Genomic DNA, 27,427 nt, shown 5'->3' on the forward strand with positions numbered 1-27,427 from the left:
CCCTGATTTGACATTACTTCTGTGTGGAGCCTTTTGTCCCTCCCACAGCATCCCAGGGTGTCAACATCATCTTGGTCAAGGCAAATGACGGGCAAACCCCTCAGGGCGTTCCTTCGCACCTCAAGTACCAGAAAGTCATGGCCTTCGTGGCCGTTACTACACGCGAACACTGTACACAGTCCCATGCCCCCCTCTGCGATATTTGGGGAGGCAGGGTGCGAAAGAAGCGCTCTCATTTCCTGAGAATCCTGTGTCCAGTCCTGGCACCGGGAGCAGCCTGAATACGAGTAATATGTGGGTCACCCATAGAGAGAAACCGAGGAAGCTTCGTGACCCTCCAAGTTCAGTGAAGACGCCGAACGCTGCCCGGGAAACGAGGCACAAGCCTTCAGGGACACGGGCTAGAAGCGGAAGGTGTCCGGGGTGGAGGGACTAGGGCTGGCACGAGCCCAGGGCGTGGGCAGCGACCGAGGAGCCCCTCGCACCCTTCCTTCCCTCCGCGCCAGGGCCGGGCACTCCGGGGAGGGGGCGGCCGCAGGAGGGGGTCAGGGCCAGGGGAGGGCGGGGCCCGGGGGGCTGGGGGGGTGTGTCCTACCTGGGCCGTGGCGGACGCCGGGATTGCGCGCGGAGGGCTCGGATCCAGCTCAGGGCCAGGACCGGCAAGGACCAACCCTCAGCAGGCGGGGCCGCCGCCGCCTGCCCATCCCCCGCGGCCCACTGCGGCGGGACCCGAGCGCGGCTTGCGGGGCCGGCCGGCTAGGCAGTCCCCTCGGGTACCGTCCGCGTCTACTGGCGGCGGCGGCGGCTGCTAATGCTGCTGCTGGCCGCCCCCAGCCGCTGCGCTTGTGCCAGCCCCTGCTCCTCCTGCTGCCGCCGCCGCCGCCGCCGCGTCCCCGCCGCTCCCATCGCCGCTGCGGCGACTACTGCAGCGCCCGCTGACCCGACCCGACGTTCTTCTCCCCCTTCGCAACCCGACACAGCCTAGCCCACCTGCCCCGCCAGTACGCACGCCCACCTCTCCGCCGCAGGGGCTGATTGGGGAGCGCGTCCCGGGGCCGCCACGTCGGTTGGCTGGTCCCATTGCCTATCACGAGGTGGGCGGAGAGTCGGGCGGGGAGCGTCTCCGCCCCCCACCGGAGACTTGCCGCTATCTTCAGGTTTGCCTGAGAGGGCGAGTTACCGGGAAAGGAGCATCACAATGGCAGCGCGCATGCGCGCAGGAATTCTGGGCCTTGTAGTTCCAGCCGCGGCCGCAGCCGCAACTGCCTGCCGGTCCGGAGCCGAGGAGCTGAGCTCCCGAGGCTCGTGCTGGGCGCACGCTGCTGTCCTCTGAGCTCAGTAGTTCGCTTGCTTAGAGGGGCGTGGTTGTGACCCCAGGATTGGGTTTTGTGGAAGGAAGTCGGAAAGGCGTTGTCGCGTTATGAATTCACACACTGAGACAGTCACGAAGAAGGGCACCGAATCGTGAGGCCCTACCATGCCACCTCCTCAGAGCCAGAGCTGCCAGGATCTGACACGTTGGCGCTGTCCCCAGAACCGCCCAACACGAACTCAGCATCCCCGGCCGGCCCTGGCGAGAGGCCTGAAGGTTTAAAGAGGAAAGGAGACCGAAACCTCCAGAAGAGAATGCCAGCCTGGAGCCCCAGGTATCCTTGACGGTTCTCGCAACCCATGAAGAATGAGAGTTCCTTTCCTTTTTCAAGCACCACCAGCAAAGGGTTCAGTCAATGGGCATCCCCTGCGAGGACCAGTACGGAAATCTAAGCAAGAGAAGGCGCAGTCCCTCGAAGACTCCAGGAAAAGCGAGGCGAGCAGAGCAATGAGGTTGTGTGGGATAAGCCTGTACATTCAGTGTTTTGACTCCAGCTCTTTGATGAAGAGGAAACCTTAAGATTAAACCCCTCCCATCCTCACCCACCAATTTATAGAAGAAAAATCCCAAAGAGGTTTAACAATTTTTCGAGGCTATGAAGCTAATTCCTGGCAGAACCAAACCTCAAACTTACCTCTGTGGCCGGTGCTTTTTTTTTTTTTTTTTTTTTTTTTTTTTTCTCCACTTAATAATCAAAAGGACTCCCAGGAGTCTGCCATGGACTGAAAATATGCAATGACTTATGAGCTTCATTTTACTTTAAATCTTTCTTCACTCAAGTGACATCATGATTAAAGCTGATTAATTGAGAGCATGGAAAGGTTAAATATAAATCCTATATTCAATCTCTGAACTGTTATAGAAACTGTTTCTTTTTGCTCAGGAAATGCCACAGCCTCTCCATATTCTTTAAAAAAAAAAAACAGCAGACACCTCGACTGTCATGTCTAGATCTTGGATAAAAAGCAGAACAAAGTGTACATTAAAGGCAATTGATGATGCAGCTCCTCTTGTTCTGTTCAAACTTAAAGAAGTTGCCAAATTGTTTCCACTGATTAAAACCACCAGTTGTTTTTCCCATTACTTTGTCTCACCGAATATAGTTCACAATATTGGCTGGGCACGTAATTTGAATTGGAAGCGATTAGGGTTTCTGCAAATGCTTTTCCTTAAAATTAAAGAAATTTATATGGGAAAAAGTCCAGATTCATTGAAATTATGCCTGGCAATATTTCAAATAGCGATTCTCTGTTCAAATAGAATATTTTTCACTCAGCAAGTACAGTGTTCTCTTCAAGCTACCCAGATATAATCTCTGCTATCATGGGTAAGGTTTTGTTTTTGTTTGTTTGGGTTTTGGTGGGGGTTTTGTTTTGTTTTTTGTTTTTTTGTTTTGTTTTGTTTAGAGGGGGAGAGAGTGAACGGAGGCTATGGGTTGAGGGTTGTGAGGAAGGGCAGAGGAAAAGGGAGAGAATCTTAAGCGGGCTCTACTCCCAGCATGGTAGAGGCCTGGGAGTCTGGGGGAGGCCCATCTCACAATCACGCTGAGTGATCCAGGCATCCCAGTAAGGATCCTAATTAATGTACTCATAGAATTACTATTTTTTTTAAGACTTTAGTTATTTTTCATGAGAAACGTAGAGAGAGAGCCAGAGATACAGGCAGAGGGAGAAGCAGGCTCCAAGCAGGGAGCCCGATGTGGGACCCGATCCCGGGACTCCTGGACCACGACCTGAGCCCAAGGCAAACGTCCAACCACTGAGCCACCCAGGTGTCCCTATTTTGTTTATTTTAAATGAATCAGTAGATACAGCTGGATTTTCCAAATATGGAAAGATGATTATTCTTCTGATTGTTATTTTATAACCAACTCCACTTGCAAATCTGTGAAGGGTAAGATACATAGAAGAGTATGTGAGAAAGCAATCCAGTAGCTGTATATGAAGAAAGAACTTTTATTTTAATGCAGCACAGAGGGAAGGGTACTGTGATGAGGATCTTGAGAATAGGGCAACAGTGTATCTCAGAGTAGGAAGTGTAAGATTGAATATATGGTGAAAGTTAATGACACACAAATAGAAATCCTCAGATCCTGGACTGCCCAAGGCCCTTTTTCTATGGTATTTTCTGTTTGAGAAATACTAGAATGTCCCAAGAGATATTTGTTCAGTTAGGATAAATGGCAAGGTAATGTATTATTCAAGAGCTGGTACTAGAATTCAGGAATCCCTTTTGAGATCGATCTATCTATCTAAGGTTTCTTTTTAATTTTTTTTTTATGATAGTCACACACAGAGAGAGAGAGAGAGAGAGAGAGAGGCAGAGACACAGGCAGAGGGAGAAGCAGGCTCCATGCACCGGGAGCCCGACGTGGGATTCGATTCCGGGTCTCCAGGATCGCACCCTGGGCCAAAGGCAGGCGCTAAACCGCTGCGCCACCCAGGGATCCCCTCTAAGGTTTCTTTTTAAATAAATAAATGTGGTCACCAGCCTCTAAGATGCCTCCCAATGATCCCTACCTCCTGGTATTTTCACCCTGGTGTAGTCCTTCCCATACTGAATTGGGCTGACCTGTGTAACTAATAGGCTTTCTCAGAGATTATGGTATGTAAATTCAAAGATTAGGTCATAAAAGACTTTGCAGTTTCTGCTTTCTGCTCTTTTGGATCACTTACTTAGAGGGAAGCCATTTGCCATAAGAGTAGGATGCTTAAGCAGCCAGCCCTTAGGAGTGGTCGCCTGGCAAGGAACTGAGGCATTACACCAATAATCAGCACCGGATCGCCAGCCATGTTAATGAACCATTCTTGAAAACAGATCCTCCACCCCCAGCCAGACCTTCAGATAACTATAGGCCTGGCTGGCATCTTGACTGCCACCTTGTGAGCTACCCCAGTGCAATAGTACCCAGCTAACCCATTCCCAAAATCCAGACCTACAGAAACTATGTGATATGGTAAATCTTTACTGTTACTTTAAGCACTCAGTTTTGAGGGGCAATTTGTCATGCAGCAATTGATAACTAATACAGTAAGATTTACAAAAATAATGGAATGAGAAACGATTCAAGTCTAGGGATATCTGCCCTGGATAACCAAGTCTGAAAGAATGAGACTGTCACCTGGGATCAGTCTTAGAGCATATTCAAGGATAATGAGCAAATTTCAGATTCATACTGATTCTCCACCCAGAATTTAATTCCCCTTTCAACACAGCTTTTTTTCTCCTAGCACAGAATAACATATTAGAGAACCCTTTCTCTTTTTCTCCATTTGTGGCCTCCTCTACCCATCTTTAGACACCCACTTATTTACCACTTTCTAACTTTCCCCTAATCCAAACAGGAAATGATCTAGATGGGTTATTTACATCATTATCAGAAGGACAACAGGGGCTCCTGTGTGGTTCAATCAGTTGAGCGACAGACTTGTTTTCAGTTCCGGTCATGATCTCAGGGTTGTGATCTCAGGATCGTGAGGTTAAGTCCCTTGTCCAGAGTCCCTTGTCCAGTGTCCCGTGTCTGGCTCTGCACTCAGCAGGGAGTCTGCTTATCCTTCTCCCTTTCTATGCCTCTATTCCCACCCTCAAATAAATCTTAAAAAAAAAAAAAAAGGACAACAGCACAGTATAAACCAGTTTGCAAGTCAAGGAAAACCAGTTTGCAGGTCAAGGAGAGATCCCTTCCCTTTTGCTTTCCATCTCTCTTCAAAAACAAATCTCATGTTGTACACCTAATACCAGTATGATGTTATGTCAATTATACCTCGACAACAATAAATCTCAGAACTATATACTTTAAATGGGTAGATTGTATGGTATGTGAATTATATCTCAATACATCTGCTTTTAAAAGCTCTGCACAGGAATGCCTGGGTGGCTCAGCAGTTGAGCAACTATCTTTGGCTCAGGTCATGATCCCAGGGTCCTGGAATCCAGTCCCGAATCGGGCTCCCTGTACGGAGGCTGCTTCTCCCTCTGCTTGTGTCTCTGCCTCTCTCTCTCTCTCTGTGTGTGTCTCTCATGAATAAAAAAAAAATCTTAAAATCTTTTTTCATCAATCTAACGATTTTCTATTTGAATGTTGCTTAATCCACTAATCAAAAAGATTTAGGGCCTACTTTTAATTAATTTGATAATAATTAGTATTTAATTAAAAATGCCAACTACTGCCAACTACTCTGTTGGGTACTGGGGAAACAAGTTTGAATAAACTCAGTCCCTGTTTCATGATGGAGCAGTAAACATGTAAATCCTATTACAATGCATTGCAATAACTGCTATGATACAGGTATATTCTGTAGCACATATAGATGCTCTAGAACAGGAGTCAGCAAACTATAGCCTACAAACCAGTCAAATTCTTGGGGTCCTCTGAGAGCTTGGCCTCTTTTTTTTTTTTTTTTTTTTTGAGATTTTATTTATTTATTCATGAGAGATACACAGAGAGAGAGAGGCAGGGACACAGGCAGAGGGAGAAGCAGGCTCCATGCAGGGAGCCCGACATGGGACTCGACCCGGGTCTCCAGGATCACACCCTGGGCTGCAGGCGGTGCTAAACCGCTACACCACCAGGGCTGCCCGAGTTTGGCCTCCTTAAGCCAGTGTCAGCTGCATTCTGATTTTGACAGAGATGTATTCATACCAAATATATTTACTATCTCAAGTGTTTATGTTTTTGAAAACTTCTTTTTTTCTTTTGTTGTGAAAGGATTTATTTATAATTTTTTAAATTTCAGAAAGAAGCAAGAGAAGTCTGGAGGTAGGGGGATAAGGCAAGGTAATCTCAATTTTGAGTATACGAATCTATTTTTTTAAAAGATTTATTTATTAGAAGAGGGTGGGGAAAGGGACAGATGAAGAGACTATCCAAGCAGACTCCCACTGAGCGTGGAGCCTGAGTCGGACTTGGTTCCATGACCCATGAGATCAGGACCTGAGAGGAAACCGAGAGTCCAGTGTTCAACTGATTGAGCCACCCAGGCAAGCCTGAATCTATTACGCTCTAACATATTGAATATCAGTTTGTGTTTGATGATGATTAAAATAGAGCATAATATCAGGGAACATTAATACAAATTAGAACTAGTAAAATTAGAAAAGAAACTAAAATTAGTTTGCATTTACAAAAAACTTATGTTATTTCTTTTTTTTTTAAGATTTATTTATTTATTTATGATAGACATAGAGAGAGAGAGGCAGAGACACAGGCAGAGGGAGAAGCAGGCTCCATGCAGGGAGCCCGACATGGGACTCGATCCCGGGACTCCAGGATGACGCCCTGGGCCAAAGGCAAGCACTAAACTGCTGAGCCACCCAGGGATCCCCAAAAAACTTATGTTATTTCTTGATCTACTTCCTCTTTATGCCTAACTTTTATCAAAAATGAAACAACTATACCATTGAATTTTAACAGTGAACTTTTCCAAGTTTTATCCCATTAGAACTGTTAATTCTATACATAGTTGCTCACTCAGCCTTCTAGATTTCTTCTTTGTTGCAGGGTCATCCATTAACATAGCATGTTGTATACTTAAAATTTTCAAATGCGAAAGTGGCAAAGTAATGTTGTGATTCCTGATTTGTGCCTGTGACAGTCTGGAAAAAGTTTAATGACTTTCAGTATGGTCCAGCAATAAGCTTCTAGAAACACTGTTCAACTTTCTGTGATTTTCAGGCTCTGCCTCGAAGACTAGCTGGCTAGAAATTCTAATAGCACACCCTAGTGATCGTATCATAGTTTACCACTGTCAGCTGTATTGAAATGAAACCATGGTTTCTTCTATTTACCAAAGCAGACTATCCAGTGAGTAGGGATTTTTATAATTTTTAGAAATCTGATGATGATGACAAAGATGATCTTAAAAAATATTTTTCTGGTGGTGATATTTGGGCATGGCATATTCTGCAAAATAAAATATATCTGCAGATGCCAAATAAAATTTCCAAATATTTATTGGGTATCTACAAAAAGGATACTGTATGATATCCTATGGAGGATTCAAAAATATTAGATATGGTTCCTATATAGACCACTTTGAATTATAGTGTTTTGTACATATATCTTATTTCTTTCTAAAAGTATAGAGGAGGGACGCCAGGATGGTTCAGTGATTGAGCGTCTGCCTGTGGCTCAGGTTGTGATCCCAGGCTCTGGGATCGAGTCCTGCATGGGGCTCCATGCAGGGAACCTGCTTCTCCCTCTGTCTCTGTCTCTGTGTCTCTCATGAATAAATACATAAAAATCTTAAATAAATAAATTAAGGAATTATTTCTTTTTTTAAAGATTTTCTTTATTTATTCATGAGAGACACAGAGAGAGGGAGGCAGAGACACAGGCAGAGGGAGAAGCAGGCTCCATGGAGGGAGCCCGATGCGGGACTCGATCCTGGGACTCCAGGATCATGCCCTGGGCCGAAGGCAGGCACTAAACCGCTGAGCCACCCAGGGATCCTGTAATTATTTCTTATACTACATATTTTCTATACTTTCTTTACTCTGTATTTATTAAATATATTCAGTATTTTTATTTTTAAATTTTTAAAAGATTTATTTATTTGGGAGAGAGAGAGAGAGAGAGCAGAGGCTGGGGGAGAGGGAGACAGAGAGAATCCTCAAGCAGACTCCCCCCTGAGTGATAAGCTCTTCTCGGGGCTCTGTCCCAGGACTCTGAGATCATGACCTGAGCTGCAATCAAGAATTGGACACTTAACTAACTGAGCCACCCAGGAACCCCACACTCAGTATTTTTAAATGAATGAATGCAAAAGTTAAACACTAAAAATACAAAATACTGATAATACAAAAATACAAATGCCCTCATACTTTGTATTAACTTCCAAACAAGTGCTATCAACACCTCTCAGTTTGCCTTTTTGCCTTTTTCTGTATCTTTTGTATTAAGATGATTATATGTTGATCTTTGGTTTTCTTTAATTCTTACCAGGAAACATAACAAAGGCAGCTTTATTCAGAATAGCCTAAAGTAGGAAAAAGCCCAGGTGTGCACCAATAAGAGAATGGATAACAAGCTATGCTTTATTAAAAAATGAAATACTAATCAACAATAAGAAGGAACTGATACAACATAATCTCAAAAATAATAGGCTGAAGGAAAGAAGCCTTAACATAAAACAGTTCACTTGATTGTCTTTATATGAAGTCTCACAGGAAAGAGTTTATATTCTCCAGCTACATAAAACTGTAGAGCAGGACTTGTTAATCTAAAGTTTAAAAATGTCACAACAGTGGTTGCAATCTCTGAGAAAATGCAGAAAGGGATTAACTGGCAAGAGGATGGATGAAGTGTGATGATAATGTTCTATATCTTGACAGGGTTTTGAGTTACACGGGTGCATTTTCTCAAAACTCAGTGAATGCACACTTAATATTTGTACATCTCATTCAAATTTTATATTCAGGGCAGCCCAGGGGCTCAGCGGTTTGGCGCCTGCCTTCAGCCCAGGGCCTGATCCTGGAAACCCAGGATCGAGTCCCACGTCGGGATCCCTGCATGGAGCCTGCTTCTCCCTCTGCCTGTCTCTCTCTCTGTGTGTGTGTGTGTGTGTGTGTGTGTGTGTGTCTCATGAATAAATAAATAAAATCTTAAAAAAATTTATATCCAAAGGAAAAACTGTAAACAAATATTGAAGTCTAGCTAATTATATGCATGCTGAAGTATATAGGGGGATGTGTACTGATATCTGCACTTTGAAATATGTCTAAGAAATAAGTTGGATTGATGGAAGAATAGAGGAATGGATAGATATATGATAAAGCAGGGATAGTAAATTATTATTGGTAGAATCTGGGTAGTGGTATATAGATGATCATTGTAAAGTACTTTCAACTTTGGGGTATGTTTGAAAATATTCACAATAGAATATTTGATAAAAGGATTCCACAAACATGTTAGTGAGCCATCTTGGAAATGGGTCCTCCAGTAGATGTCTACAAAGGATCCAGTAAAGGTGTAAATTTAGAGATTGTTCAATTCTACCCAGGACTGAGGGGAACGTGTTAGTTTTCTAGGCTGATACAACAAATCATGAGAAACATAGTGAGTTACTACAACACAAATTTATAATTTTAGAGTTTTTTAGGTCAGAAATCCAAAATGGGTCTCACTGGGCTTGAGTCAAGGTGTCAGCAGGCCTAGGTTCCTTTTCTGAGGCTCAAGGGAAGAATCAGATCACTTGTTTTCTTTCAGCTTCTAAAGGCTGGCCATATTCCTTGGCTCTCGACCCTATTTCTCTGTCTTCAAGATCAGTGGCACCAGTAGGTAAAGTCCTCATGGCACATCCCTTTGACCTGCTTTTCTTTTCTTTTCTTTTTTTTTTTTAAGATTTATTTATTTATTCATTCAGAGAGAGCAAAGAGAGAGGCAGAGACACAGGCAGAGGGAGAAGCAGGCTCCCTGCAGGAAGCCCGATGTGGGACTCGATCCCCGGTCTCCAGGGTCACACCGCGGGCTGCAGGCGGTGCTAAACCACTGCGCCACCGGGGCTGCCCTGACCTGCTTTTCTATCTTCCTCTTCCACTTTTAAGGACTCAGGTGATTAGACTGGGCCCACCTGGATAATCAGGATAATCTCCCCATCTCAAGGTCCATATCCTTAACCACATCTACAAAGACCCTTTTGCCGTGTAAGGTAACATATTTGTGCATTCCTGGAGAGTCCATGGACAGCTTGGAGGAAAGGGGACATCATTCTGCCTAACACAGGTTAAGAAAAACTTCCTGGAAAAAAAATAACACTTGAGTTCACTCTCAAATTTTCTTGCAACTTTTACTTTATGCTCATTATATTATTCATTGACACATTCTTGCTGTTGTCATTTCTGCATCAATCATTTAATCTTACCTTAGAAGTTCAGGATTCCTTCAAGAATTGGCTGTAAACCCTTATGGTTTTTTTTTCATATCTGCTAAGAATTATGACCAAAACGTTAAAAAATTCAAACCAGACTCATTTTGATACTCCTCTAGTTGTTGCTTTGACTTTGTGCCACAGTATACATTAGACAGTAACTGTGTTGCCCTTTACCAAATCATAAAGCCCTACTCAGCAGGAGTAAACCTGTTAATCTTTTTTTTTTTTTTTTTTAGATTTTACTTATTTATCCATGAGAGAGAGAGAGAGGCAGGGAGAAGCAGGTTCCTACAGGGAGCCTCATGCGGGACTCGACCCCAGACCAGAATCAGGCCCTGAGCCAAAGGCAGACACCCAACCACCCAACCGCTAAGCCACCCACAGGGTCTCAAATTTGTTAATCCTAACCCAGGGCCTAGCCCAGAGTCATGCACACACAATACGGAAAAAATGACAAGAATCCAGAAATAAACAGATTTACCTTTAAACTACTGTATACCAACCCCCCCCCCCCCCCCCCCCCCCCCCCCGCCAAGTGTGAAGCCCACTGTAGACCATAAAACTGAGATTCAAACAATACTAGCTCAACAAATAGTTTTAGCTTCTCTCTCTCTTTTTGTCATTTGATCCTGCCCCTAATTAGAACCAATGTCTTTCATGGATGAAATCCACAAGGAAGAGCACACAGAGCAGAAAGGTAAGAGAGCAAGACTGGAACCTGGAAAAAAAGCCAACATTTAAAAGGAAGATAGTGGGACAAGATCCAGGAGAGGCCACCGGGTGGGGCAATTTGACCCGCCTCAGTCTGTGGCTCAGGTTTCCACATCCCTGGCGGTGCTGTTTACATTTGCTGTAAGACTCCTCTTGAAAGGATCTTACTTGGGATCAAGCCTGGGGGCTCAATGGTTGAGCGTCTGCCTCAGCTCAGGTAGTGATCCCCGGGTTACTGGGGATAAATAAATAAAAAATTATAAATAAATAAAAAATTTTAAAAGAAAAAAAAGGGCAGCCCCGGTGGCGCAGCGGTTTAGCGCCGCCTGCAGCCGTCGTGATCCTGGAGACCGGGATGGAGTCATGTCAGGCTCCCTGCATGGAGCCTGCTTATGTCTCTGCGTCTCTCTCTCTGTCTCTCATGAATAAATAAAATCTTTAAGAAAAAAATAAAGTAAAATAAAAAAGATCTTACAAAGGCTTATTCTCAGCTGTCTCTGCCCTATTCTCTCTCGATAAGAAAAATGTTCATCCACTCTAAACATGTCAGAAGGAGGATTTGGCAGACCCTCCTCCCTGCTCCCTACCCTGATTTTGTCATTTGGTGCATTTGTTTGTTTGATAGAAAGTATATTCACACACGGTTCAACATTTGAAAAGTACTAAAACAGTATATTGTGAAAAGTATGCCTCCTTCCAATACATGTCTCCCAGCCCTCAGTTCACCTACTCCAACTACTTGTTTCTTGTGTAGCTTTCTTTCATTTATTTATTTATTTATTTATTTATTTATTTATTTATTTATTATTTGTGTGTGTGTGTAGCTTTCTTAGCCATATGCAAACACATACAGCAATCAATTCTTTTTCTTTACACAAATAGCAAGGAGCACTTCATGCACTGGTCTGCAACTTTCGTTTTTCATTAACATTTTCTTAGAGTTTCTTCAATATTAGTGCATAAAGATCTGCTTCATTCTTTTTGGAATTTGGAAATAAGATTTTTAAAGAATAGACTATTCTTTGGAATAATTTTAGATTTACAGAAAAATTAAGAAGGTAATACAGGGAATTTTCATGTATCCTCTCATTCAGTTTTCCCTATTTTTAATAAAGATTTTATTTATTTATTTATTTATTTATTTATTTATTTATTATTTAAAAATTGTTTAAGACTATTTATTCATTAGAGACACAGAGAGAGAGGCAGAGACAGAGGCAGAGGGAGAAGCAGGCTCCATGCTGGGAGCCCGATGTGGGACTGAATCCCCAGGCTCTGGGATCACGTCCTGAGCCAAAGGCAGACACTCAACCACTGAGCCACCCAGGAGTCCTGATTTTATTTATTTATTTATTTATTTGAGAGGAGAGAGGAAGAGAGAAAGAGTATGAACAGGACTGGGGGGGAGGGGAAGATGGAGGGGAGAAGCAGACACCCCGCTGAGCAAGGTGCTGATTAGGGGCTTGATCCCAGGACGACCCCAGGACCCCAGGATCATGAACTGAGCTGAAGGCAGACACTTAACCCACTGAGCCACCCAAGCACTCCCCAGTTTTCCCTCTTATTAACATCTCACGTTTGTATGGCACATTTGTATAATTAATAAAATATTGATTCATTATTGTTAACTAAAGTTCATAGTTTATTCAGATTTCCTTAGTTTTTACCTAATTTTTTTTCTGCTCTAGGATCCCATCCAGGGTAACATTATATTTGCATGTCCTTTCCTTAGTGTTTCCTTGGCTGTGATAGCCTTGGTTTTGATGATTTTGACAGTTTTGGGGAGTGGTGGTCAAGTATTTTGTAAGATACCCCTCTTTTGGAATTAGTCTGATGTTTTTCTCATTATTAAGGGTTGTAGGGAGGAAAGGCACATGAAGTGCCATTTTTATCACATCATATCCAAGATACCTACTATCAACATGATTTATCACTATTGATATTGACCTTGATCACCTGGCTGAGCCAGGATTTATCAGTTTTCTCCACTGTAAAGTTATTCTTTTTTCTTTCCTTTCATACTGTATTCTTTGGTAGGAAGTCACTATCCACAGTTCATTCTTATTAAGGAGTAGAGATGAAATGGGAAATTTTAAGTACCTGTAAAAGTTATTCTTAGAAATTGGCTAAAAGTCAGAGCATAGCTGGTTGCAAAGGTGGGGAAGAAAACACTCCCCCAAAATAATCTGGAGCCATGTTTTAGAGGCTCTTGAGTTTCATGAGCCACTGAAGAAGATCTTTGGGCTGCTACTGAAGAGCCACTGTATCAGCCAGAGATATTACCAGATCTGTGCTTAGGAAGATTAAATTTGTGATGATATGCAGAATTAATTCAAGAAAGTAAGGAACTAGACAAAGAAGACCAGCAAAGAGGCCATTGCAAATGTTCTGGCAAGGATGTAAGAAGGGCCTGAAATGAGGAGGTGATAATACAGAGCAGAGAATAATCAGAAGAAACAATTGATGAGACCTGGCAAGTTTGCCAAGCAATTTACTGTGGAAGGAAGAATCAAAGATAATTTAGATGTCAAAACAGCATGACTCGGAGAATAGTGGTACCTTTATCAGAAATAAAGAAACAGGAAGGAGAACTGGTTTGAGGCCGAGAATGAGTTTGATTTTAGACTCAGCTCAAAGGTCCAGCAGCACTACCAAGTAAAGAAGTTGAAAATGCAGCCCTGAGGTCAGGAATGGACACATAAATTTGAAACATTTTCTCCTAGTGATGAAATCATAGTTCTACTAAGGTGATGAGATGAGGGAAGGGTCAGAGTAAAAGAAAGGAAGACCAAAAGTAAAGGAGGGAATAGTAGAAGGAGGCAGTACTAGGGCTATTGAGGCCTTGAGTGATGTCACAGATCAGGGAGTTCTCCAAAAGCCATCTGCTCTCCCCTTTTTGCATAATTCATTCAAATATTTTGTTTTTGTCACCTTTCTTACTTAGGTCTTTTGTTGTTGCTTTCTAAATTGGTGTGATCTTATTATTTTACTATCAGCCAGAGTTTACTTCTTTCAGTTCACCTACATAGCTTCCCAAGGGTCACAGCAACTATGACTTTAATTTAGTTAATCAGTTCTGGAAGTTGTCATAAACAACTTGTGACCTGACTTGATTGGGGCACGTTTATAAGAAAAGAAGTTTTAGTAACTGATCTTGCATTTTCACTTCATATTTTACATTGAACCCAATAGTTTTATTTGTTTCAAGTTCTTTTTAACAGTTTGATAACATTGGTTAAAATGTTCTTTTTAGTGGCTTCTAAAGATGAATTTTCCCTAAAGAAAATGTCTACCCTCAGGATGGCTTGAAATATGTGCACATTTTTATTGATTGGTTTACTGAAATCGCACTTGATGTGGACTAAGTGGAGCCAGACGTATTTTATTTTTTAAAAATCAATTCTTCTCCTTTCCAATTGCCACTTTCCTAGATTAGGTCACCACTTCTTATCTATATTACTTCAAGAGGCTTTTAACTGGCCTTCCCTGGTGTCTTTATTTTTTCTACATTATAGCCAGAGAGCTTTTGCTAAATGCAAATTTAACCACATTATTCATCTATGAAAAAATACTAGTGATTCCTCATTGCCCTTATCATCACTTACAAAACCCTTCATGATCATTTTCCACTCTTGCTATTAAGCCACCACACTCTATATAGTCCAGCCCATCCAGGAAGAGAAGAAAAGAAACAATGTATAAATTCTGGAAGGGAAGAGAAAAATATTTATCATCTACATAGTAAATCTCAAAAGCATCTAAAAAAAGTATTAAAATTAATGAGACAGTGAATACCATTACATACTCACCAGAATGGCTACAATTGAAAAGACAGACAATGCCAAGTGTTGACAAGACTATGGAGCAAGAGGAATTGGGAAAATATTTGCCAATTTCTTTAACGGTCAGTACACACACACACACATATATCTTTCATTATGTATCTCATTATATATATAGATAGATATAATATAATATCTATATTTATATATATGGGCTCTATGTTCAGATTTTCTATTTCTTCCTGTTCCAGTTTTGGTAGTTTATACGTCTCTAGGAATGCATCCATTTCTTCCAGATTGTCTAATTGGTTGGCATATAGTTGCGCATAATATGTTGTTATAATTGTTTGTATTTCTTCATCTTCATTCATGATTTTATTTATTTGGGTCATTTCTCTTCTGTTTTTGATAAGTCTGGCCAGGAATTGATCAATCTTATTAATTCTTCCAAAGAACTAGCTCTTAGTTTCATTGATCTGTTCTATATTCTTTTGTTTTTTTATTTCATTGGTTTCTGCCAAATCTCTATTTAATTTCTCTTCTCCTGCTGGGTTTAAGTTTTATTTGCTGTTTTTCTCCAGCTCCTTTAGGTGTAAGGTTAGGTTGTATATATGAGAACTTTCTTGTTTCTTGAGAAAGGCTTGCATTGCTATGTACTCCCTCTTAGGACTGCCTTTGCTGCATTCCCAAGGTTTTGAACAGTTGTGCTTTCATTTTCATTGTTTCCATAAATTTTAAAAAATTCTTCTTTAATTTCCTGGTTGACCCCTTCATTTTTTAATAGGATGCTTTTTAGCCTCCGTGTATTTGAGTTCTTTCCAAATTTCCTTCTGTGGTGGAGTTCTAGTTTTAAAGCAGTGTGGTCTGAAAATATTCAGGGAATGATCCCAATCTTTAGGTACCAGTTGAGACCTGATTTGTGACCCCATATGTGATCTATTCTGAGGAATGTTCCATGTGCACTTGAGAAGAACATGTATTCTATTGCTTTAGGATGAAATGTTCTGAATATATCTGTGAAGTCCATCTGATCCAGTGTGTCATTCAAAGTCCTTATTTCCTTGTTGATCTACTTAGATGATCTGTCCATTACAGTGAGTTGGGTGCTAAAGTCCCCTACTATTATTGTATTATTACTGATATGTTTCTTTAATTTTTTTATTAATTGGCTTATATAACTGGATACTTCCATGTTAGGGGCATAAATATTTACAATTGTTAGATCTTCATATTAGATAGACCCTTTAATTATGATATAGTGTTCTTCTTCATCTTTTATTACAATCTTTGGTTTATTTATTTATTTATTTATTTATTTATTTATTTCCAATCTTTGGTTTAAAACCTTTTTTTTTTTTTTTTTTTTTTTAAAGATTTTATTTATTTATTCATGATAGTCACAGAGAGAGAGAGAGAGAGAGGCAGAGACACAGGCAGAGGGAGAAGCAGGCTCCATGCACCGGGAGCCCGACGTGGGATTCGATCCCGGGCCTCCAGGATCGCGCCCTGGGCCAAAGGCAGGCGCCAAACCGCTGCGCCACCCAGGGATCCCTTTGGTTTAAAACCTAAATTGTCTGATATAAGAATCACCACCAGCTTGGGTCTTTTGGACTGCATATAACGAAGGACTAGCAAGCAAGAAGAGTCACCATCTTGGCAGGGGTAATTGGCACTGATCAGCAGGAAAGTATAAGGGCTGCGCTGGATAAAAAGAGGACTACTTGTGGAATTCAGATAATCTGCTTGGGCACTTCTTGGTACTCCCTTGTCCAACTGTAATTGGATGGATTAGTGCAGCAACTTAAACCTTTTGTGCTCTCAAATCTGTCTTAGTGTCGTTCACTGCAGGACCCAACTAACACACTATGTTGTTTGAGTCTGCTATATCCTTATGAATTTTTTTGTCCACTTTATCTTTTAATTTTTTGTCTACTTTTTTTGTCTGCTTTATCCTAGGTTTGGGAGATATTTGTTACAGTCTCTTTATTAATGTGTCTATCCTTTTTTTTTAACTTTATGAAAGTTGCTGCTCTTCTACAAAGTGTCCTCAGCTTATATGGTTCCTATGTGCAAAATTTTCAGTTATTGTGTTTTAATTAAATTAACACTAGTCTCTCAACAACATGGTTCAAATTTCATTTATGATGGTATGTTAATTGTAATTGCATCAAGTGTGAACTTTGCAGTTAGTTCTTCATTTCACAAACCACTAAATAACCACACTTGTCATGATCAGTGACCAATTATGTCACTTTTCTCAAAGTCTGTTGGTGATTAGCATTGCACATCTGTTATTCAGTGCAGGGACAGAGAGCAAAGCATGTAGTTGTGTTGTCTCCTTGTCTCCCAGTGATAAGCCCATGCAACATTTTACAAAAATTGATAATCGCAAGAGGGAATTGGCCAATGAAAATAAAAGTGCAATAAAGACACTAGAGTGATAATGCTGGAAGTGAAATTTGGGTCAAATAGAAGTTATACAGGAATTATAGAAGAAATAGTGAACTGTGGGATTGTTGGAAACTGCTGCTGCTTGAGATACTATAGCTATGCAGTCAGAGGAACTCAGTGAAGACAAGCTTATTGAAATAAATAAGCAGTTATGGCTAGCATCCCAGAAAAAAAAAAAAAAAGGTTCCTGGCACAAAACTTAACATGAAAGGAACTCCTAGAAGTATTTCACAACACCGAAAACACAAAGGATTAAATGTTGGAGGTGAATTGAAACTTAGAATGACAATTTGCCAAGACATAGAAAAGATGCTCACTCTGTATCGTAAATTATACAGACAAAAAGGCAAGCACTCGATGTTTTTCCTTGATAAGTTTTTAAAAGAAATAAAATATTTAATTTTTAATGACTCTAATGTTATAAATCAATAAATAAATGTTGGTTTCGGGATGCCTGGGTGGCTCAGCGGTTAAGCGTCTGCCTTCTGGCTCAGAGCGTGATCCTGGAGTCCTGGGATCAAGTCCCACATCAGGCTCCCTGAATGGAGCCTGCTTCTCCCTCTGCCTATGTCTGTGCCTCTCTCTGTGTGTCTCTCATGAATAAATAAATAAAATCTTAAAAAAAAAAATGTTAGTGTCACTATTAAATAAATGTTAGTTCCCTATTTTTACTTCTTTATACACTTATAAGAGTTTGTTTCCATCAAAATTTGTAAAGATGGTGGAACAATCACAATCTTTCCCACTGATTATTAAGAATGTTTTGTATGGTTTCAGTTTGCATTACTATGCAAAGTGAGGACTGCCTGTATTTGGTGCCAATTTCTCCACATCCTACTGACAACATGTTACTGTCTGTCCTGCTGATTAATAGCCATCCTAGTGGGTGTGAAGTGTGTCTCATTGTGGTTTTGATTTGCATTTCCATAATGACTAATGATGTTGAGCATTTTGTCATGTACTTATTAGAAATTTGTGTATCTTCTTTGAAGAAATACCAAAATATTTTGCCCATTTAAAAATTATGTTTGGGGGATCCCCAGGTGGCTCAGAGGTTTAGCACCTGCTTTTGGCCCAGGGCGTGATCCTGGAGTCCCGGGATCAAGGCCCATGTCGGGCTCCCTGCATGGAGCCTGCTTCTCCCTCTGCCTGTCTGCCTCTCTCTTTCTCTCTCTCTGTGTCTTTCATGAATAAATAAATAAAAAATCTTTAAAAAAATAAAAAAATAAAAATTATGTTTGTCTCTTTATTTTTCACCTGAATCTATTTGTTAGCTCATTTATTTTTTTTTTAAAGGGAATTGAGCCTATTTACATTTATAGATTGGTCTGCATTTTGTTATATTGTTTTACTATGTAGCCTATTTTCTTTTACTTTTTTTCCCTTTTGGTGTTGCATTATAGTTCTAGTCGTAAACTTTATACTAACATCTTTATGTAATATTTTAAGTACTCTTTCTTTAAAACCATCTGTTGCTTCCCTAACATTTGAGCAATTTTGAAACTACTTACTGGTCCCTTCTTTCTCACTAGTGAGCCACCAGTTTTATCCTAATGTCAATTTGCATAAAGTATTATTTTTTTTTTGTCAGCTTCAAGTGGTATCTTTTTCCCTTTAGCTAATACCATTGATACAGTTAGCTTATTTAACTTTGTACCTAATCATTACTTTCCTCCCATTTTTTGTTAGTTGTATTAATTTTACATTATCAGAGCATCCGATTTTACCTTTCCCACTCCCTCCTTAATCTCAATTTTCACAACATTCAATCCCTGGACTGTATGCCAAAGCTTCTATAACCATTTTGTGATTATCTGAAAATATGGTATTTTCTGCTAAATTCTGGCAAGTTCCTCAATCAAGGCTCATGGGAAAAATATTTCCTGAGTATTAACATACTTTTAACTATTGTGTGGATTTTATGCCTGGACAGTTTGATTGGATATAAAAACTCTTGAAGGGATGCCTGGGTGGCTCAGCGGTTGAGCATCTGCCTTTGGCTCAGGGCCTGATCCCAAATCCTGGGTTCAAGTCCCACATCGGGCTCCTTGCATGGAGCCTGCTTCTCCTCCCTCTGCCTGTGTCTCTGCCTCTCTCTCTCTAGTCTCTCATGAATAAATAAATAAAATCTTAAGAAAACGTTTAAAAAAAAAACCTCTTGAAAATCCTTTTTTTTTTTAAAGATTTATTTATTTAATTTTTGGAGAGAGAGAGAGTGGGGGTGGAGCAGAGGGAGAGAATATCCAAGCAGATTCCACGCAGAGCATGGAGCCCCATGCAGGGCTCGATCTCACAACCCATGTGATCATGACCTGAATTTAAAACAGGACTCATACACGTAACTGACTGAGCCACCTAGGCACCCCTTGAAAAGCCTTGTATTGAATATCCTTAAAAAATGTTGCTTCTAAGAAGTCTAATGCCAATTTGACTTTATCTTACGAGTGACTTTTTTGCTTACATGTCCAAATCTTGCAAATGGTTTTGTCTCTCTTGCTCTTAAGATCTAACATCTTTACTGGGATATGCCTTGGTGGAAAGTTGGTGGTATAATTCAGTCTGAGTCCAAAGGCCTGAGATCCAGGGGCTCCAAAGTCTGAGAGCAGGAGAAGATAGACATCCTTGCCCAAAGAGAGGGAGGGAATCATTCTTCCTTTACTTTTTGTTCCATTTGGATCCCCAGTGGATTGGATGAGGCCCAACCACAGATCTCTTTGTGGTGAGGACAGATCTTTCTGCTCAGTCTATTGAATCATATTCTAATATTTACCAGAAACACCCTAACAGATACATCAGAAATTATGTTGTTCCAGCTATTCAGGCATCCCTTAGGGCAGTCAAATTGATACATAAAATTAACCAGTATAGTTATATTCTTTTTTAAATGACATGGATTTTGTGGACCATTAGGGGGAGGTGCTGGGCAAATTTTGTGGACCATTAGGGGCAGGTATGGGTCAAGAAAACATTCTTAGCTTCACAGCTCAGAGTATCTCTATTTTTTTTTAAAGATTTTATTTATTTATTCATGAGACATGCACACACACACACAGAAGCAGAGACACAGGCAGAGGGAGAAGCAGGCTCCGCAGGACTCAATACCAGGACCCCGGGATCACGACCTGAGCCAAAGGCAAACACTCAACCACTAAGCCATTCAGGCACCCTATCTCCTCTATTTTTATTTTTTTATTTTTTAAATTTTTATTTATTTATGATAGAAAGAGAGAGAGGCAGAGACACAGGCAGAGGGAGAAGCAGGCTCCATGCACCGGGAGCCCGACATGGGATTTGATCCCAGGTCTCCAGGATCGCGCCCTGGGCCAAAGGCAGGCGCCAAACCGCTGCGCCACCCAGGGATCCCCTACCTCCTCTATTTTTAATGTCAAGTACTCAGTACTCTCTTGTACTTACATCTTTAAATACAGCATTTTGCTAATATATTACTTTTTTCTCCAAATTTTTATTTAAATTCTAGTTAGTTAACATATAGTGTAATATTGGTTTCAGAATTTAGCAACTAATCACACAGAACACCCAGGGCTCATCATAACAATTGCCCCATCACCCATCTAGCCCATCACTCACCCACCTCCCTCCATCAACCTTCAGTTTGTTCTCTATCCATGCTGGATCATAGGGTAGTCCTATTTTTAACTTTTGAGGAACCTCCATGTGTCTTCCAGAGGTGGTTGCACCAGCTTGCATTCCCATCAACAGTGTAAGAGGTTCACTTTCTCTCCATCCTTGCCAACATCTGTTATTTCTTGTGTTGTTAATTTTAGCCATTCTGACAGGTATGAGGTGGTCTCTCGTGATTTTGATTTGTATTTCCCTGATGCCGAGTGATGTTGAGCATTTTTTCATGTGTCTGTTGGGTATTTGTATGTCTTCTTTGGAGACATGTCTCTTCATGTCTTCTGCCCATTTCTGGATTGGATTATTTGTTCTTTGGGTGCTGATTTTGTTAAGTTCTTTATAGATTTTTAGATACTAGCCCTTTATCTGATGTGTCATTTGCAAATATCTTTTCCATTCTGTAAGCTGCCTTTTAGTATTTTCTTTTTTTAAGATTTTATTTATTTATCATAAAGAGACACACAGAGAGAGGCAGAGACAGGCAGGGGGAGAAGCAGGCTTCTCGCAGGGTGCCTAATGTGGACTCGATCCTGGAACCCTGGGATGACACTTGGAGCTGAAGGCAGATGCATCCCTGCCTTTTACTTTTATTGCTTGTTTCCTTTGCTGTGCAGAAACTTTTTTTTTTTTAAGATTTATTTATTCATGAGAGATAGAGAGATAGAGAGAGGCACAGGCATAGGCAGAGGGAGAAGCAGGCTCCATGTAGGGAGCCTGACGTGGGACTTGATCCCGGGTCTCCAGGATCAGGCCCTGGGCCGAAGGTGGCGCTAAACCGCTGAGCCACCTGGGCTGCCCTGTGCAGCTTTTTATCCTGATGAGGTTCCAATAGTTCATTTTTGTTTTTGTTGCTATATCTGATGTCCAAGAGGTTGCTGCCTGTGTTTTCTTTCCTCTAGGATTTTGATGGATTCCTGTCTCACATTTAGGTCTTTCATCCATTCTGAATTTAATACTAGATTCTGTATTACTCATGTATACAGTCTGAACTTTCTTACCCATAGTATTACTGCCATTCTGAATCTGGTTTCTGTTTTTAGCAGTTTTTCATAAGGTCAGGCTTTCTGTACTGAAGGCAGTATTTAATGGCGATTTATAAGCATGTAGAGGACTTAGACCACCACATTTTCTCAAGATTGAGCAGTTTTTCACCCATGCTCAAAGCATGTGAGGACTTTGGTTAGCTCTGCTGGCAATTCTCAGTGCTGAGTGTCCAGGTTTTCTATTGAGTGGATTTCTTTCCACTTGGGGGTGGTTGGCAATTTCTCAGTTCTGCAACTCTTATTCAGTAACCCCTTTCACCTTCCACTACTTCTACTACACAGCCCTGCTGATCTTAGGGATTTGGATATATCTGCCCATACTTGGGAGTTCATGGAGATTCTGGGCTGCCTTGTTTTGTTAAACTTTGGATTTTTTTCTTTTGTTATCCTGGTTAGTGTACATGGTTTTCAGGAAGAGTTTTGAAAAAATTCAGAAGCTGTACTGTTGATGTGATGATCATAGCACCTACCTCGGTATCTTTTTATTAATGGTGCCCTTTGTTGTACAAAAGCTTTAATTTTTTTTTCCTTTATTTATTTTTTTTTTATTTTTTTTTCTTTAATTTTTTTTAAAGTGAGAGAGGGAGAGAGAGAGAGCACGCACATACACTCTTATGGATGGGGGAGGAGCAGAGAGTGAGGGAGGGAGAATCCTAAGCAGGCTCCACCCTCAGCATGGAGCCTCATGTGCACTCTATTTCATGACCCAAGCTGAAATCAAGAGTCAGATGCTTAACCAAATGAGCCACCCAGGTGCCCCAGAGGTTTTAAATTTTAATGCAAACTGAAAACTTGCCTGGTTGTAGGATTTGTTTTTCTCAGTAGTGCCCAGCTACTCTAAGCACAGAAAAGACTGTAGTGACCTCTTCCTGCCATTTACAAGTACCTTGTATTTTGATAAACAAAACACTTTTCTTCATTGCCTTCAGTGCTACTGCCCTCCTAGAATATCGTAAAATCTTAATATTAAAGCAATGACTTTTTTGGTTTTTAACTCTAGGTACACTTTCCTTACATAAAAACTTAAATAGAAACTCATGAAAAATTTCAACTAAAAAAAAAATTTTCAACTTTCTACATTTGGCACTTTTCCCCCTCTCTGATCTACTTTTCTCTCTGAGGCTCTTTGGCACTTAGACTAAAATCACTTTGGTAAAAAGTAAGAAAGCTCTAAATTTTAAGAGTAATGGTTTAGAAACAGAAGGAAGTCATAATAAAAAAAAAAAAAGAAGGAAGTCATAATGGTTTTGTAAAGGCTCAATCTCAGGAGATTCTGATTCAGGATCAAGGGTGAAATCCAGAAATTTTATTTTATTTTTTTATGATTTTATTTATTTATTCATGAGAAACACACACAGAGAGAGTAAGAGACACAGGCAGAGGGAGAAGCAGGCTCCACGCAGGGAGCCCGACATGGGACTTGATCCCGGGTCTCCAGGATCAGGCCCTGGACTGAAGGTGGTGCTAAGCCACTGAGCCACCGGGGCTTGCCTGAAATCCAGAAACTTAGATTTTGTTAATGCTCCTCAGGTGATTCTAACACAGTTAAGTCTGAGAACCATTATACTAGACTTATGCTGTCCAGTATAGTAGCCACTAGCCACATATGACAATTTTAGTTAAAATTAAATTAAAAAACTCAGGTCTTCAGTTGCACTAGCCACATTTCAAAATGTTCAATATTTGCATGGGGACAGTGACTATCACATTGGAATACAGAGAACATTCTGATCATTGCAGAGTCCTCCTGAACAGATAGTTATATCCTCAATGGGGTATACATATCCCAAGAGATGCATAGATTCACTTGGAAGATATTTAAACAGAAATATTCTATTCTTCAACTGATTTTTTAAATCTCCATTTTTGGGCAATGTCTTAAAATGTACTGAATATATTAGTATTGAATAGAAAAAATTCTCTCTATAGTGAGTGCATGCTTAAAAATTATTTACTGATGGAATGTATGGTCAAAAAGTTTGGAGACCTTTATACCAAATACCTATCTCTGTCTTTTAAAGAATGTGTCAGGCAGCCTGGTGGGGCAGCAGTTTAGTGCCGCCCTCAGCCCAGGGCCTGATCCTGGAGACCCGGGTCAAGTCCCACGTCAGGCTCCCTGTATGGAGCCTGCTTCTCCCTCTGCCTGTGTCTCTGCCTCTCTCTCTCTCTCTCTGTGTGTCTCTCATGAATAAGTAAATAAAATCTTAAAAAACAAAAAAAAAAAAAGAGAATTTGGGCTGACAAAGGTAACATTTAATTAGAGCTCCTTTCTAGGTACATATTTTTATACTTCAAACCCAAATCCCCAAACATGAGAAGTCCCTTTTTTCTTTGTAAATATACACATATATTTTATTTCAAAAAGCACAAGAACATTATACAAGTTTTAAATTTACATTTTGCAATAAAAGATATCAATATATGCATTATTTGTATAACTTCATCATGGATGGAATTTGAATCAGTGGTATAAACATGTTGCAGTCACTAGATATAGATCATCACAGTGAACCAAAATGCATAGTTGTTGTGAAATGACAAATGACCACTAATGGGTGAACTCACAGCCCATACACCAGGCAAAATAAATTAATTATACAGATATAGGGTTTTCTTCACTGTATCATTAAAATTCCTGTCAGCCTCTCACCAAAAACATTAGAAAAACACAATTTTGGAGCCATCCTGTTGAACCATTCCCCCACATACTACACTAATGAAAATAAAGTGACTTTTTGCTCATTTGTAAGTAAACTCCATAAGCATAATTAAATTGTTTGCAATGATGAAGGCAAACCACTATATTTGAATAAAATTAGAAATCCCTAGGGCTGGGGGCAGCACCAAGACGTGTTCATCTCCAGTGCAGGGGTCTGAATCAATCTCAGAAGTGGAACTCAATATGGAACGGGTTCTTTGGCAGTAAATGTCTGACTGGCCATTACAGGGTAGTCCCTCTGGCAGCTTAAGAGCATAACCCCAGGACTGATGAATATAAAAAAACTAGAAATAAAAATTTAGTTTGTCTCTGCTAAATTGGGGCTGATCAGTTAGGGCAGAAGTCAGCATCTTCTGTTCTCTATTGTGGTGCAGATTTCCCAGTCAGACAATCCATCCAAAAACATTTATAAGAAATAAAGGGAGATGTTCTAATCATTTAAACATACTGGCAAACTGGACAAGGTGAATACCAAATTTTCTGATTCTCACTTATCAATTGTTAAAAATTGTTCAGTGGAGCTGTATCTATTTCCTGATACCTTCTGAATAATAATTATTCAAGTAGAAAATCATGATTGTGATTTTGATGCCTATTCATGCCAATCCTTTACCGCAAAACCCACCTTTACTTTACATTAAGAATATATATATATAAAAAAAAATCTAACCCCAAACGTGCATCATCAATAACTTTTCAAATATATTTTTATCTTTGCCTTTGCTGAGCAAAAAGGAGATAGGGAAAACATTTACACACATATATGACAGTAGTCACCAAAGGCAAAATCAGATGATCTTTGAATGCATCTTTCAAATTTCTAAAGTTACTACAGAGACAACAGAAGCTAAAATGTAAGGTTTCAATTTTTCTTCTGTTTATATCACAAGTTCTCAATATAAAAAGTTAAAGCCAAAAATCAAGAAGTTTATGCACAGATTCAGGAGAGCTCTATTATTTATAAACAAGATGGCTCAACCACAGCATATTATAACAGGACAAAGACCACTGATCACATGGCTTTTTGGTTGTCTGTACTAGTCATAAAACCAGAGTTTATGAAAAGGTTCCACACAGATAACAACTGAAGGATTTGTCTTTTACAAAGACATAGAAGATTATGGTACTGCCTTCAATCTGATTGTTCTAATTTACAGCTGCCATGATCCCTTCATTGGGGGTAATTTTCTCATCCTCATTCTATTGATAGTTTACATCAGAACTGCATCAGGTTTTTAAGAGTCAAATAAGATGGTGCCACAAACAAGATAAGTGAACTCATTTTAGAAATTTGCCTTGGGAAAACACAAATATTATAATTTCAAAACTCAACAAAGCTATTTGTGGTAAGAGGTGGGGACTACAGTTTCTTTGGCCCATCGGGGATAAATAATGAATACATTATCCTATCCTATCCTATTCTTGAGGTCTATAGTGGGGGGAAAAAACTTTTCCACACTGGCAGAAATTTGCCTTAGAAATGGCAAGTCTGTCCATAGAAAGATTTACTTTCTGGCTGAAACAGTAAGTGGCACATTAGGGTATTTCCTTAGAAGAGAGACAATACAAAAATTTACTCTTTTAAAAACTTTCTTAACTGCATGGCTTCTGCAATTCCTCTTTAGCTGGAAGGAAAAACTACCACAGATTAGAATCCTGTCAGTGTTACTAAACTAAACTTGGGTGTGTGTGGGAGATACCAAATGTAAAACTAGAAGAGTTAACCAACATTAAAAATGTCCACAATTGCTTAAGGTGACTTCATTTACCAGGTGAATGAAATGAAATGAGGTGGGACAGATTACGAAGGGAAATGAATTTTCGAGAAATAGCAGAATCAGACACTTGGGATGAAGAAGCATTTTTAGTGTTCTGGAACATAAAACAGATTAATCAATGTCCTTTTTTTTCCACTAAGCATATTTTCTCTAATTGAAAGCAATACTCCATTAAGGAATATTTTATTGATGTCTATGAGTCTGGACATAGAGCAAAAGACCCTCCAACCCTTCCCCAGCCCTCAGAAAGATCTCCATAATTTTGAATCGGTCTTCATTACTGTCTTCATTTATGATTGTCCCAAGGCAGAGTTGAAGCTCACAATAACTGCCAGTTGAATCCAAATAACATCTGATTAGTTTCTTGGCTCCTAGCAATCTCTTCTATAATGCAGTGCTGTTGCCACACCAAATGGAGCTTCCGATACCGCTCACGAGATAAATGAAGAGGGTTGCCCCTCCTTCAAAGAAAATGAAACAAAACAATCAACATGTAAGTTCAAATCAAATAACTGCCACATCTTTATTGCCTAAATTAGTCCAAACTCTTGAGATGGTCTTAGAGCTGAGAAGAATCACCAGGACAGGGTTTTAAAAGGGATATTTATTCTCCCCTCACCTCTGGTCACCATGAACTTAATAGGTTACTTAGCTGATGAAGCAGAAGGTTACTCCTTAATTATTCAGAAAATAGGCAAAGTATATATCATGGGCATTATGAGACCCCATTTAAATGAACAGTGAGGTTTATAACATGAAGCAGCGATTTATTCTTTTTTGTGTAGTCTGATGGGGCTTTATGGCTTTTTGGCCTCATACAGTTTATTTAGCTTTCATTTCTGGTCTTTGTATAGTAGAGATTAAGCTTGAGGTGTAACTCTAAGCCCTCAAATTATATTCTGCTGCTCAGGAATATTTGCTTATTGTTTTTCTTACGACATAACAAATTTGCTAGTGATTAGCAGATATTTAAACAAAATGATTCCACATCAATTCTAAGGTTGTACAGTTTGTGACACTGTAGAGCAGCTAATCCAAAATGACTAACTGCTATTGCAATTA

At 40.2% G+C, this 27,427-nt stretch overlaps 1 protein-coding gene and 1 long non-coding RNA gene across 5 annotated transcripts in view; one reads left to right on the plus strand and one right to left on the minus strand.

Moving 5' to 3' along the window:
- Nucleotides 1-1,049: 1,049 nt before the first annotated feature.
- LOC112676055 (uncharacterized) overlaps nt 1,050-27,427 on the plus strand; it is a 32,064-nt gene continuing 5,686 nt past the window's right edge. Inside the window, exons 1-2 of the long non-coding RNA XR_003146262.3 lie at nt 1,050-2,699; nt 10,886-10,939. This is a non-coding gene — a long non-coding RNA (uncharacterized LOC112676055). The remainder of the gene's footprint in view (nt 2,700-10,885; nt 10,940-27,427) is intronic.
- Nucleotides 24,192-27,427, minus strand: part of UBR1 (ubiquitin protein ligase E3 component n-recognin 1) — a 139,496-nt gene continuing 136,260 nt past the window's right edge. For all 4 annotated transcript variants that reach the window (XM_035709130.2, XM_025473034.3, XM_025473033.3 and 1 more), the window contains one exon: nt 24,192-26,826. In XM_035709130.2, the coding sequence (XP_035565023.1) occupies nt 26,685-26,826 (142 nt within the window). In that variant the 3' untranslated portion in view covers nt 24,192-26,684. The remainder of the gene's footprint in view (nt 26,827-27,427) is intronic.

Source organism: Canis lupus, chromosome 30 (assembly GCF_003254725.2).
Source record: "Canis lupus dingo isolate Sandy chromosome 30, ASM325472v2, whole genome shotgun sequence".
Taxonomy (NCBI): domain Eukaryota; kingdom Metazoa; phylum Chordata; class Mammalia; order Carnivora; family Canidae; genus Canis; species Canis lupus.